This window comes from Salvelinus alpinus, chromosome 12, assembly GCF_045679555.1.
Source record: "Salvelinus alpinus chromosome 12, SLU_Salpinus.1, whole genome shotgun sequence".
NCBI lineage: Eukaryota > Metazoa > Chordata > Actinopteri > Salmoniformes > Salmonidae > Salvelinus > Salvelinus alpinus.
In genome coordinates, this window is record NC_092097.1 from 12,950,566 (window position 1) to 12,969,976 (window position 19,411).

Genomic DNA, 19,411 nt, shown 5'->3' on the forward strand with positions numbered 1-19,411 from the left:
CTTCTGTAACGTTGACAACATCTTGTAAATAGTATTATGTTCACTCCTGTACCTGTACCTATAGGTAACTACAAAAATAATGGAAACACTTGAGTAAATTAGGGATACAACGAATATTGACAGCAGGTGGTCCACACAGGTGTGGTGCATAAGTTAATTTAGAAATTAACATCACATCATGCATAAGGTCAAAAATGCTGGGCAGGCCATGGCTATGCCTCATGACAATGCCCCCATCCACAGGCCACGGGTAGTCACTGAATGGTTTTATGAGCATGAAAACGATGTAAACCATAGGACATGGCCATCTCAGTCACCAGATGTCAACCAAATTGAACACTTCTGGATTCTGGAGCGGCGCCTGAGACAGCGTTCTCCACCATCAACAAAACACCAAATTATGGAATTTCTGGTGTCGCACTGCTCCAATAAAGTTCCATACACTTGTAGAATCTATGCCAAGGTGCATTGAAGTTGTTCTGGCTCGTGGTGGTCCAACATACTATTATGCCACTTTATGTTGGTGTTTCCTTTATTTTGGCAATTACCTGTACATATATATCACATTGGTTAACGGTCAAAAAAGGGTGCTTATATTTGTCTTGTTTCACAAATGTACATGTGTGTAGCCTGTACAGTGTTTGGTGAAATGGAAACGTTATTTTTCATGTATATCCCACTCCCCCTGAGACACCCTCAGAGAGTGGGTGTTGCTTAAGGGTTTATCATAGTCCAAAACACACAGCAGTGTTCTAGAATATTGGACCGTTGGCTTTCATACTTTTCGACTACTCAAGCAATTTTTCCAACAAGTGTCAACACATTCAAATCAATAGAGGATGCATACCAAAGCCGCGTTGGTTGGGAATTGTGGGGAGGTGCCCGTTCAGCTGTGCGTCTCGCTCGGATAGTGCTCTCAGAGCCGCCTAGCTATGTCACATTGGGACACCAGACTATCGCGTCTCAGCTTCCTGCGGACTATGATTTACGCTTTAGACACTGCTGCTCTGAAGACCACCCACCAGAGGCTTCTGAAACCTGATGAGGATAGCTATCATCCATCCATTTAAGAACACATTTTCCCCCAGTGCTCTTTCAATCCCTCTCACCCCTGCCCCTCGGCACAAAACCCATGGTTGCCATGGCAGTGGCTATATTGTGTAGATACAGTAGTGTTATCATATCACCAAAAAGGATTTGAGAGAGAGGGGCTTTTACCGAGGAAAGCTGTTGTTATGCATCTTAAACCTTAGGCATTGGGTACAGAGGAGGTCATAGGATTCTGAAAGATATCATAGACAGATGCATTAGTGTTGTTTGTTTTAGTAGCCAAACAGACAGGATAGGTCTAAACTGATTTGCACATTAATAGGCCCATCATCTACAGTATGGAGCTAGTTTTTAACTCCAGAACAGTATATTGTTTTGGGGTGAAAAATAGTATCTAATAGATTCATTTAGTTTCATAGCAATACCAGGAATATAGGAGTGCGGGTAGACATCACTTTTTCTCTCTAATTATGTATTGACTTAACTCTGTCACTTAATACCAGAGACTAGAATATTGTATATGACCCTAAACTAGCATTGGATTATTTCATTTGCTTAATCAAAAATCTCTTCACCTGCGTCGTTAATTGAAAGTGAATACCCTCAAGGGAAGTAATTAAGCACTGTGTGCCTCGTGTTAAAGAGAATACAGTATTCATCCATGATGTTGCTGGATGTGTTCATTTCTAAGTTCAGAAACTCTATTTTAATCATTGAAAGTACAAATTCGTGAGGGGAATATATTTTCTTTTACTAAAAAGAGGAGATCTAAAACATGTTATTGACATAATATCCCTATACTTTGTCACACAAGCACTTAGTCATATTCTACTTTTAGGGTTACTATTGGTGCCTTTGTAGAATGACCATAGGGTAGAGAGGATGGTGTATCAGCAATTGAGGACCTAGATATTGAAAAATGTATTATTCAGTGGGAAGCCAGTCCCCTACTGCACACTAAATGGCATTACAGATTAGATGAGGAGTGAGTTCTAATAATGTGATGAAATGAATCACTTGTGTGAGTTAATAAAAGTCCCCTTGGCTAGGGTTGAATTTTTCCTGTCTGATGTCTCAACCTCTTGTTGTTTTCTTTCCATTGGTAAACAGGTGGTGTATTGGGAAGATGACACCAAGCCTGACACAGTAGGCAAAGTGAGAATCTCTGCTAACTACTCAGCAGTCAACGTGACTGGACTGAAAGCCAAAACACAGTATTACTTGGCTTTGTGTACCTTTAACACTGCTGGGACAGGGCCACAGTCTACACCCATAAACGCCACCACCAAGAAGCCACGTGAGTGAATCTCGTCAGTGGTTTTGTGTCTATTGTACATTCAACTTCAAAATGTAAGCAGAACAGAAACTATTTATCTTTTTTCAAGCGTACACATATTACTGTATATGAGCATCTCTCTTTTCTTCTCTCTTTCTTCATCACTACCCTCTCTCAGCACCTGGCCAGCCTCCTCTGAACGTAGAGTGGACCATGATTGGCTCTCTGCTCACACTGCGCTGGGATCCTGTCATAGCCATGGAGACGGAGGCAGAGGTCATCGGATATCTTGTACGTCTCATGTCACTGTAACTCTATTATTTTGTCAAATACAACACAACCATCTCAAACACAATCTTTCAATTAGTGCTGCTTCGTGTGGGTTGTTTGATTTGAAAAAAGGAAGAAGCAGAGAGTAGGAGGTTGGTGGGGGGTGTAATGAAGGAAGTGCATTCAATACCATCGCCTCTGGTCAACTCAGCCATATTGATAATTAGTGGCTCGTATTGGTAGGGTTGTCCACAGGGACAGAACATCCATAGTTTCAATCAGCCAGCCGCACTGTAGTGTCACAAAGCATCAGGATTCATCTTATCATCCAATCAGCAAAATCTAGTTACTCTCCTAGTTTGAATTCCCCCACTCCCACTCCTCATTTTAGTCAATCTTTAATTTTGAGGTTGTGTGTTTTGCAAAGTTACTGTGTGTTGCTACATTTTTGTATTTTGGGGTTTTGCATTGCTGTTTCTAGGTGCTGTTGAGAAGACACCGGGATAATGAGGTAAACAGCATCATAACAAACAAAACCAGGATGGAGCTGACGCTGTCTTCTAACGACAACTACCTGATCCAGATCAAGGCCCTGAGTGAGGGCGGTGAAGGTGTGGGCAGCGAACCCATCCACATCCACAAATTAAGTACGCTTGCCATCTCCTCTCTCTCCTCTTCCTGTGTCCATTGATCAAGTTTTGGGGATGATTCAATGAGCCAAACAGAACATTTATTTTGGCCTCGTTGCACCCCTCTGTGACCATGTGTAATATACTTTTTTTGGGGTGCAAGAAAAGCAACCTTTTTAAAAATGCATGTACGGTGCAATCCATCTCTGCCATTGGGTTATTATTCCTTGTTGACTGCACAGCTCGGTTGCGTCTACAATAGTAGAATGACCCCCCCCCTGTGCAAAATTGAAACAGGGTTCAGTTTTCTCTAAAGAGATCTGCTCTAATGTGATATAAGCCTTATCATGTCTGTATACTTTAATGGCCTATCCTGTTGAAAGTCATTAATAATGGAGATATGGAAGCACTATATAATTCACAGTTACTCTTTGATTTATGACAACTTGTCAGCCAATTTTGCAGATAGAGACAGAAAATGCCCCGCTTTTTGCTTTTTTTTTAAAAAAAGTTGAATTTTAAGTTCTTGAAGAGCTTCTCTCTAACTGGTGGTTTGTGGTTTCAGGGATGGACGCACAGGGCTCGGGAGCGTCTCGGCTTAGTCTGCTGTCGCCGTCTCATCTCTCTGCAGTCCTCGTCAGTGCTCTCATCCTCCTCAGCTCCTCCTGGTGATGTCTGGTCACAGCCCTCCTACCGACCCTCCTCTCTCTCCCTCTCCTCTAGGAGGCTGCTCCTGCATTCACCCTCAGTCGGAAGGGGCAACGGGTGAAAACCCTCTGTGGCAGTGCTGGACAGAACAGGAATTTTAAAAGGGCCATGCATTGAGGATTTCAATAACGGGCCGATAGAAAACGTGAATTTGTGTGCATTATATTTTACAGTATTTCCTCTCATGTCATAAGTGCCGTCTTGCTGTAAAAACATTTTGGAGGTGTTATTTTGTTTTTGCCAATGGAATATACTTCAATTTGAGAGTAGTGATGTCTACATTCTATATGTTTGATACTGATCCTTGAAGAATACTAATGCCTTAAATCCATGTAGATACCAAAGTAGTTGACGGAAAAAAAGGTTTCATTGTCTTTATTTCATTCATTTATTGGTCTTTCAGAGGTAATCTGAGGTTTTAAAAAATGATTTTACCAGGTGGAGGTACAGTATGTTCACATACATTTGCAATTGTAGGGTTAGCTTCTCAATGGAGAGATGTGTTCTGGTTTATATGGGTCAGATGGCCTTTGATATAGTAGCTAACTGTAGATGGCATTTTGGATTATTATTATAAGAAGTTGAAGAAGTAGAACTTCAAAAGGTAAAAAAATATACTAACTAAGTTATGCAGCTGACAACATGCCCGGACTTATTGTAAATTGGCCACTATAGCAGATAAAACCAGTTTTACTTGGTGAACCGAATCATAAAATATTCTATCAAGTGATTTTTGTAACTGCAGCTAGAACCTTACCTTGTATGTTTTGAGCTTTGTTAACTCATCAGGACCAGGGCTGGATACCAGATCGATTACTTATGCGTCTAGCCCACTCATCTCTGCATAGTGAAATAGTATTAAGCATCTTACAGAGCTGTTGGCTATTGAGCTTTAGACCCCCTCTCTACAACAAGCTGATGGGACTTGGCATTTTGGTCTGTATCTCAAGCTCCTCTAAATAATTGATGCAAATCACAATGAATTCTGTGAAATGTTAAGGTTTCAGAAGGAATAGAATCATGTGGTGTTGCCACTTGTAATATTCTGCATTCAAATGACCTCTAAATGCTAAATAAGTCTATCATTTATGACCTTACCCATTATCCAGAATTCAGATCGCCGGTCTGCAAAATATATATAAATGTTTGAGTACAGGACATATGAGTGCCTTCACTGCACATGCATATCTTTCATATCACAAATTGAGGGACATACCCATTCTTTCTGGATCAGTTTTTTGGAAATGAATTATCAGACGGATAGAAACTAAGTAACTGAGTGGGGTGAATGTGAAACCCCATTAATGGAAATGGGTTGATGATTCCAATTTTAATTATATACTGGAACACCTGATATATAACAATGGGTTGAAAACTTTATAGAAGTCGAGATGGATCCGACTGTATGTAGTGTGGAAGTTTGGTCTACGTTCATGGTCTGGTGAGATCCTGTGAATAATACATCTATGATTGGATCTGCAGCACAATTTAGCAGCTATTAATGCCTCTAAATAAATGATGTAACGTTAAAGGAGCTCTGACTGGAAAGAGAGGAAAAAGGTTGGCTGCTGTCATAATGTCCCTCTCTGCGCACAATGAAGTACATCCTGAGCTGCTAGACTAGACACAGTAACTGCTACAGTACTCTATCAAAGTACTTCGATTAGCCTGATGTTGAGTGAGAAACTGGTTCCTGTTCATGTTGTTGTCTGATGGGTCCTCCATCATAAGTCATCATTCTGGGGCCACTGGTGTAAGTTTGGACTTGTAGTAAACACTCGACTACTGCTATAAAGAACCGTGCCTTCACTGAACTTGGGACTGATTAGGGCTGGCTGAGCTATGATTACATTGTTGTGAGACTGTCCCCGTCGTCTGCGTTTGCACTCATTTCCCAAAGTCGAATGAAAGCACAAGGAACTGATCCAAGGTGACTGTGTGACTGTGTCCCTGCTCAGCCACCAGAACAGGTGTGCAGTCCCTAGAGGCCCGTAAAGCCCAAACAGCGGACACAATCAGCCTATCTGCTCCTTCAGTGGTTTCATAAAGGCCTGTGCTCTTTGATTAGACTGCTGCAGCCCAGTCAATAGGATATTGATTTTCCTGCCCCGTTATTGCAGCTGTCACAATTCAGATGCTTGATTGACTGATGCCGGGGCTTCCTGTTGCGCATGTTTTTGTTGGGTAAAGTTGGAGATGTTGGAGATGTCCTTCGCCACTCAAAGTTAAAATCATAAGAACACAATGTAATATACAGTACATGTTTTATTTTATTTTTAAGAGCTACTATGAACTGGTGTTTTAGGTAACATCCCCCTACTAAGAACTTTTAACGGATTCAAACGGCTCCACGTTTATAAGTGATCTTACTGACTTTCATATGAAAATGCACAGCATTTTGTTCCTCGTTAAAGCTGAAATCCGCATAAGGGAAAACAGCACCCCTGTTCGCCCCCGGCACATTTGTTATTGTTTTGTTTTTGAAACGGAGGAGAGGAGCATCCAGCATCGTGGTAAAAAATATCGAAACACATACTCTGCTGTTCTATTGTGCGTGCAATGAGGTGCAATGAGAAAACGGTGTTCGTTGTTTGAAGTAACTTTGTTGTCGTTATATCGCAAATGGACATGGCAGTTTCATCATTATGGATTCCAGGTTTAATGGTCATGTGTTGGTTATTAAGAAAGGGAGCTAGTCATTTTCCTTTGTCTTTTTGACTCTTCAGCCCTTTTAAAAAAAAAAAACGTTCGTCCTACGCTGAAGATATGCATTGATATAGCAGTGATAGCCTTTTCTGTTTCTCCAAATGATGAACAATAGGCTTTTTAGGTGTCAAACTGTCTGTGGACTAAGCCTGTGTAATAATACTACTCAAAAAAAAGTACAGTGCAATGTCAGTTCATTTCAAGGATAAAACCTTGTAACACAGTGTATAATCCAAATAGTGTAACTCGTAGACCTTATCCTCATTCCTGTACCCATCACCTGATCATTATTTCTGTATGCTGGTTAGTAGAATAGTGTATACTTACCAGTACACATCCCTCACACAGTGCTAGAGTATGTGGATTTACAAATTAGTCCTTTATCAAACTTGGCCAGACTATCCTATAATCTGCGTAGCTATAGTTCTAAGTACTTGTTCCTTGTTACGCCCTGCTGACTGTAAAATAGAGGGAAAATGCTGTACCTTTTTTGGCCTTGTACTTTGTTAATTATTACTAAATGCAATCTAAGACCGTTAAGTTAGCCATCAGGTCAACTGAGTTTGATTTTAAATGATTCAACTTGATATGATAAACACTGGTTTTGGTTACTCAAATATTCGCTTTAGTTCTGACAAATGTACTTGGTCTAATGTAAATAGCTTGCATATATATTTTTAAAGCTGGCCTACAAAGACAACGTACTGATATTTTATACAACTTGTGGCCCTTGATTTTAATACTGATATTTAATCCATGATCTCCATGAGATAACTGACCTATAGAACTGCGTTTTCATATTGAAAACTAACTGTTTTGTCTTGTATACTAAAATTGTGCATGTGAAACATTGTTTTGTGAGTTTGTGTTGAATTTTCTAAAATTGTAACTTAATAAACTGTTAAAATGTTTACTGCAGCAAGTTGTTTGCGTTCAAGATCCCCTTTCTTTAAAGCATATGTGACTTACAGCGTGGTCTTTTCAACTTCCACATTAGACAGTTAATGGTTTTCCAGCACCATTTGACCTTTTAATATTCATCATAAGGGACGTTTAGTATGAAAACAGCAGGGATTTATTATTTGGCACCCATTTGAGGTTTGATCGTCTTCAGCAGCCCCACTCAGTGCTGTTAACATAGCCATTGTAAATCAATTTGATATCTTGGCACAATTTCAGAGTGGTGATAGAATTACTGATATGTAAGTGCTGGATTATGCAGTGTTTTTTTACATGCATGGGTAACGCATATGAATGCCTAATTGGGTCGAAGGCAGTTCCCTCATGTAATCTAATTCAGGGATCGCAAAGTTCAATAAATCTTGGGGAAGCTGTGCTCCAGGGATTCACACATCAATGATAAGCAAGGCTTTTTAGTCAGTGGGATCCAAATAGGATTACTTTTGCCATAGCAAATTATAGAACAAAGTAGTGCTTCTGCGTGTAATCACTGTTCACCATCAGAGAGTGAGTACAGTGTTCAATAGCTTTCATTTCTGCCCATATTAACTACTGTAGCTCAACACACACACACACACACACGCCCAATATATTGCTTAATCACTTAATTACTTTGAATTTAAATGTGAACTAATGCAATTCACCAGACACTGTATGCATCTTCGTTTTTAGATTATCCTAATGTAACGGATGTGAAATGGCTAGCTAGTTAGCGGTGGTGCGCGCTAATAGCCTTTCAATCGGTGACGTCACTTGCTCTGAGACCACTGTTACATTGATGCTGTTGACCCGGATCACTGGTAGCTGCGGAAAAGGAGGAGGTCGAAAGGGGGGTGAGTGTAACGGATGTGAAATGGCTAGCTAGTTAGCGGTGGTGCGCGCTAATAGCCTTTCAATCGGTGACGTCACTTGCTCTGAGACCTTGAAGTAGTGGTTCCCCTTGCTCTGCAAGGGCCGCGTCCTTTGTGGAGCGATGGGTAACGATGCTTCGTGGGTGACTGTTGTTGATGTGTGCAGAGGGTCCCTGGTTCGCGCCCGGGGCGAGGGGACGGACGTAAAGTTAAACTGTTACACTAACCTAATGGACATAGCGTGGAGATACAAGCAAGTGGAATGTGATCTGTGCAAACTAACTATATACAGTATATGTCATTACGTTTTAATCTCTTCACCTAATTACATATTTCTTTGTTAGTCTCCATCTAAAACACAACAGAAAAACACTCAGCAAGTAGATGCTGAACATCATTTCAGTCGCATATAAGCATTTCTTCGAACAATGTTGCCGATTTTCAGAACTCTGTGGCCTTTTGCAAAACAGTAAATGTTTTTTCAAAATGTGCCCTTAAAACATGAATACATTCATCAAAACTAAATGATGCTGTCAAAATTGTAAATACGTTCATCAAAAGAACACTGCAAAAAGATTAATACAAACATACAGTCTAAGTTGACAAAACAGAAAGTTAGTCTTTATTTTTTTTTTATCCAGTAGATCAATATGTTTTCTTTGCAGTCACTAAATTATGACGGAATACAACTATCAAAGGTGCAGAATTATGCGAAGTTACTCTGCTTTTATGCCAATGTCACCAGACAATTTTATACACATCAAATCAAATATAATTCCTGATCAAAAAGAGAATGAAAATAAACGTATTGTGTGCAGGATGCGTTCATCAGTATCCTGAATATATTCCATATATTCAACAGAAAGGCTGGTCTGCTAAGATATCAGTAGACTCTCCATCGGCAAGCAGAAACACAATCCCCAATAGAAATAAGGAAAGGTGAATACGTAAAGTGGAGGAACACAACTTAAATGAATATACTTTATAGGCTTCAGTCCACGCCACAGCAATGCTCTGTAATAGAAAGTCAACATTTGGGAGATTATGATTTAGGAGTAACCAAAGTTACTTAGAAGTAATTCAACTTCATTCTCTGCATCTAAGCAATGTAAAAAAAAATAACATTAAAAAACATTGTCTTGATCTTTCCCTATGTTCTACCTGATAAAGCCATTTGCAATTTTGTGCAGTGGTATTTACTGATTGCCGAAAACATTGAACATATTTGCAATATTTTCTCTCCTGATTAGAACAACGTGTTGATATTCTGTGAACAAAACACTTTACATTGAGTGAATTTTGTATTCATTGATGACAATTGCATTTAATTAACGCTTCTTAAAAGTTGGTCTAAGATATGCAATCAAGGTACAAAGGTTAGAAAATGATCTGACATTCTGCAAACGTATTTAGGCATTTGATCATTGCTGTTCTGACATACTGTCGGTACATTTAACCACAGTTCCAAAAAATGCTTGCACTTGATTGTGAAAATTAGAATTTGTTGCATTGTTTTCCCTGTGACATTTTGAGGGCTTTGGGAGATTCCAGACAATTGTGAACTGGGCTTGGGATCAGGTCATTAATATTGGCAGCCTGTGCTTCCTCTCAATATTGTGTAATTAGAGGTAGGCACTGTGCATTTTCCTAATTAAGTAGAAATGCCAAGCTCGTCAGACAGTGGCCAACGGAGCATCTGAATGCCAACAACTGCTTCTATTTGTAAACACTGTCAGTAAAGTTAAGTGAGCCTCTCATTTCTTCACACAGACATGTTCACGGCTTTAACTTTAGCTTTGCTTATTGCATAAGCAATTTATTTAGAATTATTCTGTTTTATCTTAATTTAATGTCAACACAGGACTGTTCCCTGGGGTAGGAAAATGCATAATAAAGGTATGCATAATGTTGTACCTTCAGAAGTACACATAGAATCTCTCATGATACCAGGGGCGAAAATCTGATATCAACCTTGGAGGGGACAATTACATTAAATTTTCTCAAGAGCAATTCCTGAGGGGGACACCAAAAGTAGTGCTGTAACACATAGCATACGTTGTTATATGTTAAATGTATATTGAGGAACCATAATTCCTACAACTGGATAATTGATAGGTACAGTAGTTAACTGAAGGGTTTTCCCAACTTGTTCAAATGTTTAAATCATTATAATTCTACTACTAATAATAGTTATAGCAGTGCTCCTTACCAGTCCAGTATGTATGCAGGTATTCGTACTTACAACCAGCAATATCAAGAAAGGTCAGTAGGTGACAATGGTACTGTACACTGTATGGGTGTAGTTTTCATAAATACAATGAACATGGTGTGATCACATCTAAACGAATCTCCATTGAGAACCATCACAAAGTTGGTCTCCGTATTGAATTGACCTTTTAATTTGACTTTTTCTGATACATTTATATAGTCATTAAATATGTGCACCTGGCCTGAGTCTAATACAATATCTTTGCAAGAACAAAAAGCTTAAAATAAGTACAGTTCTAAAAGCAAAATAACTACTTCAATGAAAAACCCAAATAAATCAAACAAAATATCCTTCAGTCAGTGTCTCAACTCTTCAAACAGCAGCTATGGACAAGTATGTCGCACAAAGTATGCAATTTTAAATAAAATAACATAAAATAAATAATTTGTAAGTGTACTGAAAACTACTAAACAAAAGAACAAATATCAATTACACCAGGGGTTCTCAAACAGGGGTCCATGGACTAATTGCAAGGGGTCCGTGAAATAAAAAAGTGTAATGAATGTAGTCAGTACCACAAGGTTTCCAGTAAGTTTACATATAATATAGAGGGGGTGGAGGTCCCTGAGGACCGCTCAAAACCTTGCCTGCCTTGCCTCAAAATATGCAGGGGTTCCAGTACCCCAAAAAGGTTGAGAACCACTGCTATACACACTACTGAACAAAAGAACCGAGCATATGTTTGCGGGTTTCCTCAACAACACATCAGTTGCCACTTTCGCAATGCCCTCGCCTGTTGTCTCCGACACCCTGTATAGCCCAATAAACTCCTTGTGAGGGACATGGTCATGGTCAACATAACGCAGACAGACATTCTCCTGTTCAGCACCAGAGACATCTTGAGTACCATCAACAATTAATGAAAATTGTACAATCGGAAGAGACCTAATCTCAGCTGCAATGCCTCGAATGACTATTGGCCATGATGTTCAGAATTTCATTCTGTGCTTTGGGGCCTGTGTACATTGTGGTACGCTCTGTTAACCACTTCAGTAAAATGGGATCATCCTCTTCTGCCCTAAGTTTCAAAATCTGGTATAAATTCCCACTGTCATCCGTGTGGCCTCTAAAGGCTTGTCCCTGTCTTACTACATGCCGCACCGAACTAACAATTTTCATCAAGCAATGCCTTGCGTCATCCTGCTGTTTACCCCACGCGCTGGATAACTGGACACTGATTGGATTTAGCTGGTTTGCTGTTACAATTAAAAAGTGGCGGTGGGTTTGGCAGTTTTGATGTGCTGTGAATTTTTCAATGGCTTTTCTCTAGTTCCTAAATCCTGCACTAATGAAGGCAGCATCTGCTCTTTGGCCAAAAGATGGCTGTCTTGAAAACCCTTGGCTACAGTGAAAACACAACACTCCTTTTATTGATGGATTATAATGTAGCCAGGGGAAATCGCGAAACCATCTCTCTTGAAACGTCAACACTCTGTTGGCAAGAGTTTGCGGTTCTATAAATTGTAGGTGTGGCTGATATGGTTTTGTGCCATCACTGTGGTAACTGGACAATGCTGTGCCACTGTCCCCTATACTGGTGCTGCTGGCAACAAGGGTGACACTTGGTCCTGCCGTGGCTGTGACACTGTCCTCTGAAGTCTCTCTCCCTGGCTCTTTCCCTTTCACCACCCTAACTGACTCACAGTCTGTCTCCTAGAAAATAAATAAGGTGTTTGCCGTACTCCTAACTACCGGTACCCAAAACTACACAATTAATCACAACAGCAATACCATTGCCGTAAACAAATCTTAGTTTAGTCACCAGTTTAAGTTGAGAGTGGGGGTATCCATGGCATTTTCCAATTATGTCCCTATTTTACAAGTCAAAAAAATTGAGAACCTTTCATAATGTTGCCAAACAAAGACTCAACAAACTTACCTGAGACTCCCTGTCTCTGCCAATCTGTCCCTGCATATCTGTCCCCAGCTCTGCTGTCTGTGTGCCATCTGTTGCCTGCTCTGCCTAATGACATCATTGTGAAACATTTCCATTAGCATTTCACTTCTTTCTTATGAACATTTTATCAACTAGTCTTTGAGATTAGGCTACTAGAGTTCTTACTATGCGTTTTGGTGTACTGACAAATAATCTGATGTCCGTCTTCTTACTTTTTTCTGCCATTTTTCTACCTGGCTGGCTGGCCTAGCTGCACACACACACATTTACACAACACATGCTGCAACCTTTTGTAATTTTAATAGTTTGTTTCATATTGGCTGGCTTCCAACAATAGCTGAATTTGTAAAGCAAGCGAGCACCAATTCCGTTTCTGTGTGTTTGCTATAATCTTTGCTACCTGGTTAAATAAAGGTGAAATAAAAAAAACATAAAAAGTTCACTAGCGACAATTTATCTTTTGCAACGAGACCATTATATATATTTAAGACAATGGTAGAAGAGAGTGTAGTTCTGTTCTGTTCAGTTTGGACTTCAGTTTATCGCTAACCTTATCACAGGGACGTCGAAGCACTACAGCTGCATGCTGATCTTGGAATAAATTGAAGATAGCAAAGATTCCATCTTTGACGACGCCTCATAAATGGAATAGGTACTAGCTAGCTTGATAGTTAATGTTTGCTTTAGTTTGCGCGCTAGCTCTGCAAATTCAGCTAGTGTGTGAACCCTGCCAACATAAAAATAAATAAATAACATTGCTATGGACCTGCTATGGATTGACTGGATTAACCTCACGTCAGTTACGTACATATCCCTTTCGGACAGTAGATACGAACCCTCTATTACTTTGCCAGCTAAAGAACTGGCAGTGGATCAAACCATTGTGAGGCAAAGGGCGGGGGGGGTCGCAATCTTTTGAAACTTAAAAACGCGCTATTAAGTGTCTATAATCAGCACAGGTGCTTTCATTGCGTATTATTAATATTATTGAAATTACATAGTTATGTTTACAGTGATATATTGGGGGGGACAAATCATATTTTTCCCAAGATGGGGGGGTCGTGTCCCCCCCCGTCCCCCCTGGGATTTCCGCCTATGCATGATACTGATTGGTACTTTTTTAGGGCACATGTGTGGATAGCGCTTGATTGTTTGGTTTATTTATTTATTTTCTGATTGATTGATTGGTCTATTGACCAATAGCGATGGAGCTGTGAACGGGCTCGAACTTCAAAGGTTGTTTTGATTTTGGTGCCAACAGACATCATTGTGCAATGGATGAACTGTCAACTAACGAACTAAGAATTGGAGAGCTGTCTGAGAAAGTGACTATAAAGTAGTTTTGGTTTGCTAAATTGAGTAGTTTGACAAATTCTTTCCTGATTTTGTAGTTATACAGGCAACTTTAGTTATACAGGCACATCTAGCTGACTAACTGAACTTAGCTAACTAGCTAGCATTTTTAGCAGCATGTATCTAACATTTTCTCATGGATCACATGTCTGCTTACATTATCTAAGACTAATATGCTGGGAAAGTCCTTTTAAAAGATATATGCAAAATTGTATTCATATTCATAGATACCTTTATGAAGGTTTTCGATTACGAAAAAGACAACACAATCAGAAACCTTTATGAAAGGCATCAGGTAAAGTCAATTAATCCACAAATATGAATAGAATTTCACATACATCTCAAATTACCGTTTTTTCTATTTAATTATATAATATTGAAGCCCATTCAAAGCCATACGGGACATGATCCAGGAAATAGGCGGGGACTTTCCCAGCATATTGCCATGTACTGTAGATAGGTTGTTAAAACACTAGCTAGGCGGTACTATACTAGTTATAACTTAAACTAGTTAAATTACAAATCTGGTTTATCCGTAATTTCCAGACAAGCTAAACATCTGCTTTGCCCGCTTTGAGGATAACACAGTTCCACCGACGCGGCCCACTACCAAGGACTGCAGGCTCCCCCTCTCCTTCTCCTTGGCCGACGTGAGTAAGACATTTAAACGTGTTAACCCTCGTAAGGCTGCCGCCGCAACAGGTCCACAGATGATGCAATCGCCATCACACTGCACACTGCTTTATCCCATCGGGACAAGAGGAATAGCTATGTAAGAATGCTGTTCACTGACTACAGCTCAGCATTCAACATCATAGTACCCTCCAAGTTCATCATTAAGCTTAAGGCCCTGGGTCTCAACCCCGCCCGGGGCAATTGGATCCTGGACTTTCTGATGGGCCGCCCCCCAGGTGGAGAAGGTATGAAACAACATCTCCACTTCGCTGATCCTCAACACTGGGGCTCCACAAGGGTGCGTGCTCAGCCCCCTCCTGTACTCCCTGTTCACCCATGACTGTGTGGCCATGCACGCCTCCAACTCAATCATCAGGATTGCAGACAACAAAACAGTAGCGGGCTTGATTACCAACAACGATGAGACAGCCTACAGGGAGGAGGTGAGGGCACTCGGAGTGTGGTGTCAGGAAAACAACCTCTCACTCAATGTCAACAAAACAAAGGAGATGATCGTAGACTTCAGGAAACAGCAGAGGGAGCACCCCCCCTATCCACAACGGACGGGACAGTAGTGGAGAGGGCGGAACGTTTTAAGTTCCTCGACATACACATCACGGATAAACTGAAATGGTCCACCCACACAGACAGCGTGGTGAAGAAGGGGCTGGGGAAATTTGGCTTGTCACCTAAAACCCTCACAAACTTTTACAGATGCACAATCGAGAGCATCCTGTCGGGCTGTATCAGCTGCACCACCCTCAACCGCAAGGCTCTCCAGAGGGTAGTGCGGTCTGCACAACGCATCACCTGGGCAAACTACATGCCCTCCGGGACATCTACAGCACCCGATGTCACAGGAAGGCCGAAAAGGTCATCAAGGACAACAACCACCCAAGCCACTGCCTGTTCACCCCACTATCATCCAGAAGGCGAGGTCAGTACAGGTGCATCAAAGCTAGGACCAAGAGCCTGAAAAACAGCTATCTCGAGGCAATCAGACTGTTAAACAGCCATCTCTAACATAGAGAGGCCGCTGCCAACATACAGACCCAAATCACTGGCCACTTTAATAAGTGGATTTAACAAAGGTATCACTAGTCACTTTAAATAATGCCACTTTAATAATGTTTACATATCCTACATTACTCATCTCATATGTACAGTGGGGAGAACAAGTATTTGATACACTGACAATTTTGCAGGTTTTCCTACTTACAAAGCATGTAGAGGTCTGTAATTTTTATCATAGGTACACTTCAACTGTGAGAGAAGGAATCTAAAACAAAAATCCAGAAAATCACATTGTATGATTTTTAAGTAATTAATTTGCATTTTATTGCATGACATAAGTATTTGATACATCAGAAAAGCAGAACTGAATATTTGGTACAGAAACCTTAGTTTGCAATTACAGAGATCATACGTTTCCTGTAGTTCTTGACCAGGTTTGCACACACTGCAGCAGGGATTTTGGCCCACTCCTCCATACAGACCTTCTCCAGATCCTTCAGGTTTCGGGGCTGTCGCTGGGCAATACGGACTTTCGGCTCCCTCCAAAGATTTTCTATTGGGTTCAGGTCTGGAGACTGGCTAGGCCACTCCAGGACCTTGAGATGCTTCTTACGGAGCCACTCCTTAGTTGCCCTGGCTGTGTGTTTCGGTTCGTTGTCATGCTGGAAGACCCAGCCACGACCCATCTTCAATGCTCTTACTGAGGGAAGGAGGTTGTTGGTCAAGATCTCGCGATACATGGCCCCGTCCATCCTCCCCTCAATACGGTGCAGTCGTCCTGTCCCCTTTGCAGAAAAGCATCCCCAAAGAATGATGTTTCCACCTCCATGCTTCACGGTTGGGATGGTGTTCTTGGGGTTGTACTCATCCTTCTATTCCTCCAAACACGGCGAGTGGAGTTTAGAGCAAAAAGCTCTATTTTTGTCTCATCAGACCACATGACCTTCTCCCATTCCTCCTCTGGATCATCCAGATGGTCATTGGCAAACTTCAGACGGGCCTGGACATGCGCTGGCTTGAGCAGGGGGACCTTGCGTGCGCTGCAGGATTTTAATCCATGACGGCGTAGTGTGTTACTAATGGTTTTCTTTGAGACTGTGGTCCCAGCTCTCTTCAGGTCATTGACCAGGTCCTGCTGTGTAGTTCTGGGCTGATCCCTCACATCCCTGATCCCTCACATCCCTCATGATCATTGATGCCCCACGAGGTGAGATCTTGCATGGAGCCCCAGACCGAGGGTGATTGACCGTCATCTTGAACTTCTTCCATTTTCTAATAATTGTGCCAACAGTTGTTGCCTTCTCACCAAGCTGCTTGGCTATTGTCCTGTAGCCCATCCCAGCCTTGTACAGGTCTACAATTTATCCCTGATGTCCTTACACAGCTCTCTGGTCTTGGCCATTGTGGAGAGGTTGGAGTCTGTTTGATTGAGTGTGTGGACAGGTGTCTTTTATACAGGTAACGAGTTCAAACAGGTGCAGTTAATACAGGTAATGAGTGGAGAACAGAACTAACAGGTCTGTGAGAGCCGGAATTCTTACTGGTTGGTAGGTGATCAAATACTTATGTCATGCAATAAAATGCAAATTAATTACTTAAAAATCATACAATGTGATTTTCTGGATTTTTGTTTTAGATTCCTTCTCTCACAGTTGAAGTGTACCTATGATAAAAATGACAGACCTCTACATGCTTTGTAAGTAGGAAAACCTGCAAAATCGGCAGTGTATCAAATACTTGTTCTCCCCACTGTATATACTGTATTTCATACCATTTATTGCATCTTGCCTTTGCCAGATGATCCTCGCTCATCCATATATTTATATGTACATATTCTTATTCCATCCCTTAACATTTGTGTGTATTAGGTAGTTGTGAATTTGTTAGATTTAGATATTACCGCACTGTCGGAACTAGAAGCACAAGCATTTCGCTACACTCGCATTAACATATGCTAACCATGTATATGTGACAAATACAATTTGATTGGATTTGATTTGAGTTCACTGCATTTCCCTCTAGTGTGAATAGCCAATTTTCCTGACACAAAAGGCTGAATATGAATCCTTGGTTTTGACCCTGGGAGGATGGACACTCCATCAGGCTTGACTAATTAGGAGGGCACCTTTTCAACACATGACAAGGGAGGGGAGACAGGAGGGAGGTTTTGCAATTAATCACTCAGGTTTATTAATAGGGAATGTGCTCCGTATCGCCAGACAACAATATGAGACGTGAACTATCAGAGGCTAGCTCCATCAATCACTGGCTAAGCTGTAGACATCAATTGGGCCCGACTTTTGGAAACCACCTTTATTTGTGGCAACTGAAGAATGGAATAAACATGGAACCCAGTTATGGATCTCAAATAGGTATGCATCAGTTATTTTTATTTTACTAGGCAAGTCAGTTAAGAACAAATTCTTATTTACAGTGACTTCCTACCCCGGCCAAACCCGGACGACACTGGGCCAATTGTGCGCCGCCCTATCGGACTCCCAATCACTGCCTGTTGTGATACAGCTTGGATTCGAAACAGAGACTGTAGTGACACCTCTTGCACTGAGATGTGGTGCCTTAGACTGCAGCGCCACTTGGGAGCCCACTAGGTCAAAATCAAATCAAACGTTATTAGTCACATGCGCCGAATGCAACCTTACAGTGTAATGCTTTTACTTAAGAGCCCCTCAACCAACGATGCAGTAAAAGAAAAGAGGAAAAATACAAATAAGAATAAGAAATAAAAGTAACAAGTAATTAAAGAGCAGCAGTGAAATAACAACAGTGAGACGATATACAGGGGGGGTACCAGTACAGAGTCAATGTATGCCTAAGACAGATAAAGCACAGATAAAGTACAATAAAGCATGTACGTAAGACATACATAATTAAAGACAATGAGGTTGATTTGAATGACATACATTTTATAAGTAAAGGTATCAATCTTCACGCTGCACTGACAGGTAATGGTAATACAATTATGTTAATTAAGAGGGGGGGAGGTCTACAGTACGTGGTCAGCTCATTAAGGCTCAGAGTCATATTAAGAACAATAACAGGAACTATTATAACAAGTAAAACAGTTCCACAAGCAGTAGTTTGATTCCGATGTATAGAATGAGTACGTGTCCCTAGTTGAATTTCAGCATCCTCTTTCAGTGAACACTTTTTATGTGCATAAGCTTGTGATTTCTCTTGATGTGTGTAGGCAGTTTAACATACTGAGAACAATGTGACTTCCTACCAGGATAATTATGTCTGAGATTGCCTTCCACAAGACTTCCGATTCCCGCTTACAGCATCCAGGCACTAATAAATCAATATAATGCAGTATGAATTTCATTTACACCATAACTAGGATACATCGATGAGGTTGACAAATCCTGGAAAATGATTTTACTATTTTGTTTTACAATAAAAAATAACAAATGTGTTCTACTATTCTAGTATGTCACCCATCTCCAAGTAGATTACAACTAAACAGGCGTCAAATTTGACATTCAAATGATTATTTAATGACCTAACTGTGACAGTGTCCTTATGTGGCTATATGCCAGTCCTTAATTCATGTTCTGAAAATATGATGTTCCAGGTGTGATACTCAATGGATAAAGCCAATGGGGCAGTTAAACAGCATGCAACATGTTTTTGTCCTTAACAATGACAAGCAAAGACCTAACTCAATAAAACAGTCCAAGGACATGTCTAAGCTGATTAAGTGTGGAAGGTACTGAATATCTCATTGCTCTGCAG

General features: G+C 40.8%; 1 protein-coding gene across 1 annotated transcript in view; it reads left to right on the forward strand.

Moving 5' to 3' along the window:
- The window catches only part of LOC139535557 (contactin-3-like), a 67,251-nt gene extending 59,701 nt beyond the window's left edge, over positions 1–7,550 (forward strand). The window contains exons 20-23 of the mRNA XM_071335072.1: positions 2,161–2,347; positions 2,505–2,617; positions 3,078–3,243; positions 3,791–7,550. Of these exons, the coding sequence (XP_071191173.1) occupies positions 2,161–2,347; positions 2,505–2,617; positions 3,078–3,243; positions 3,791–3,897 (573 nt within the window). The 3' untranslated portion in view covers positions 3,898–7,550. The remainder of the gene's footprint in view (positions 1–2,160; positions 2,348–2,504; positions 2,618–3,077; positions 3,244–3,790) is intronic.
- Positions 7,551–19,411: the final 11,861 nt, after the last annotated feature.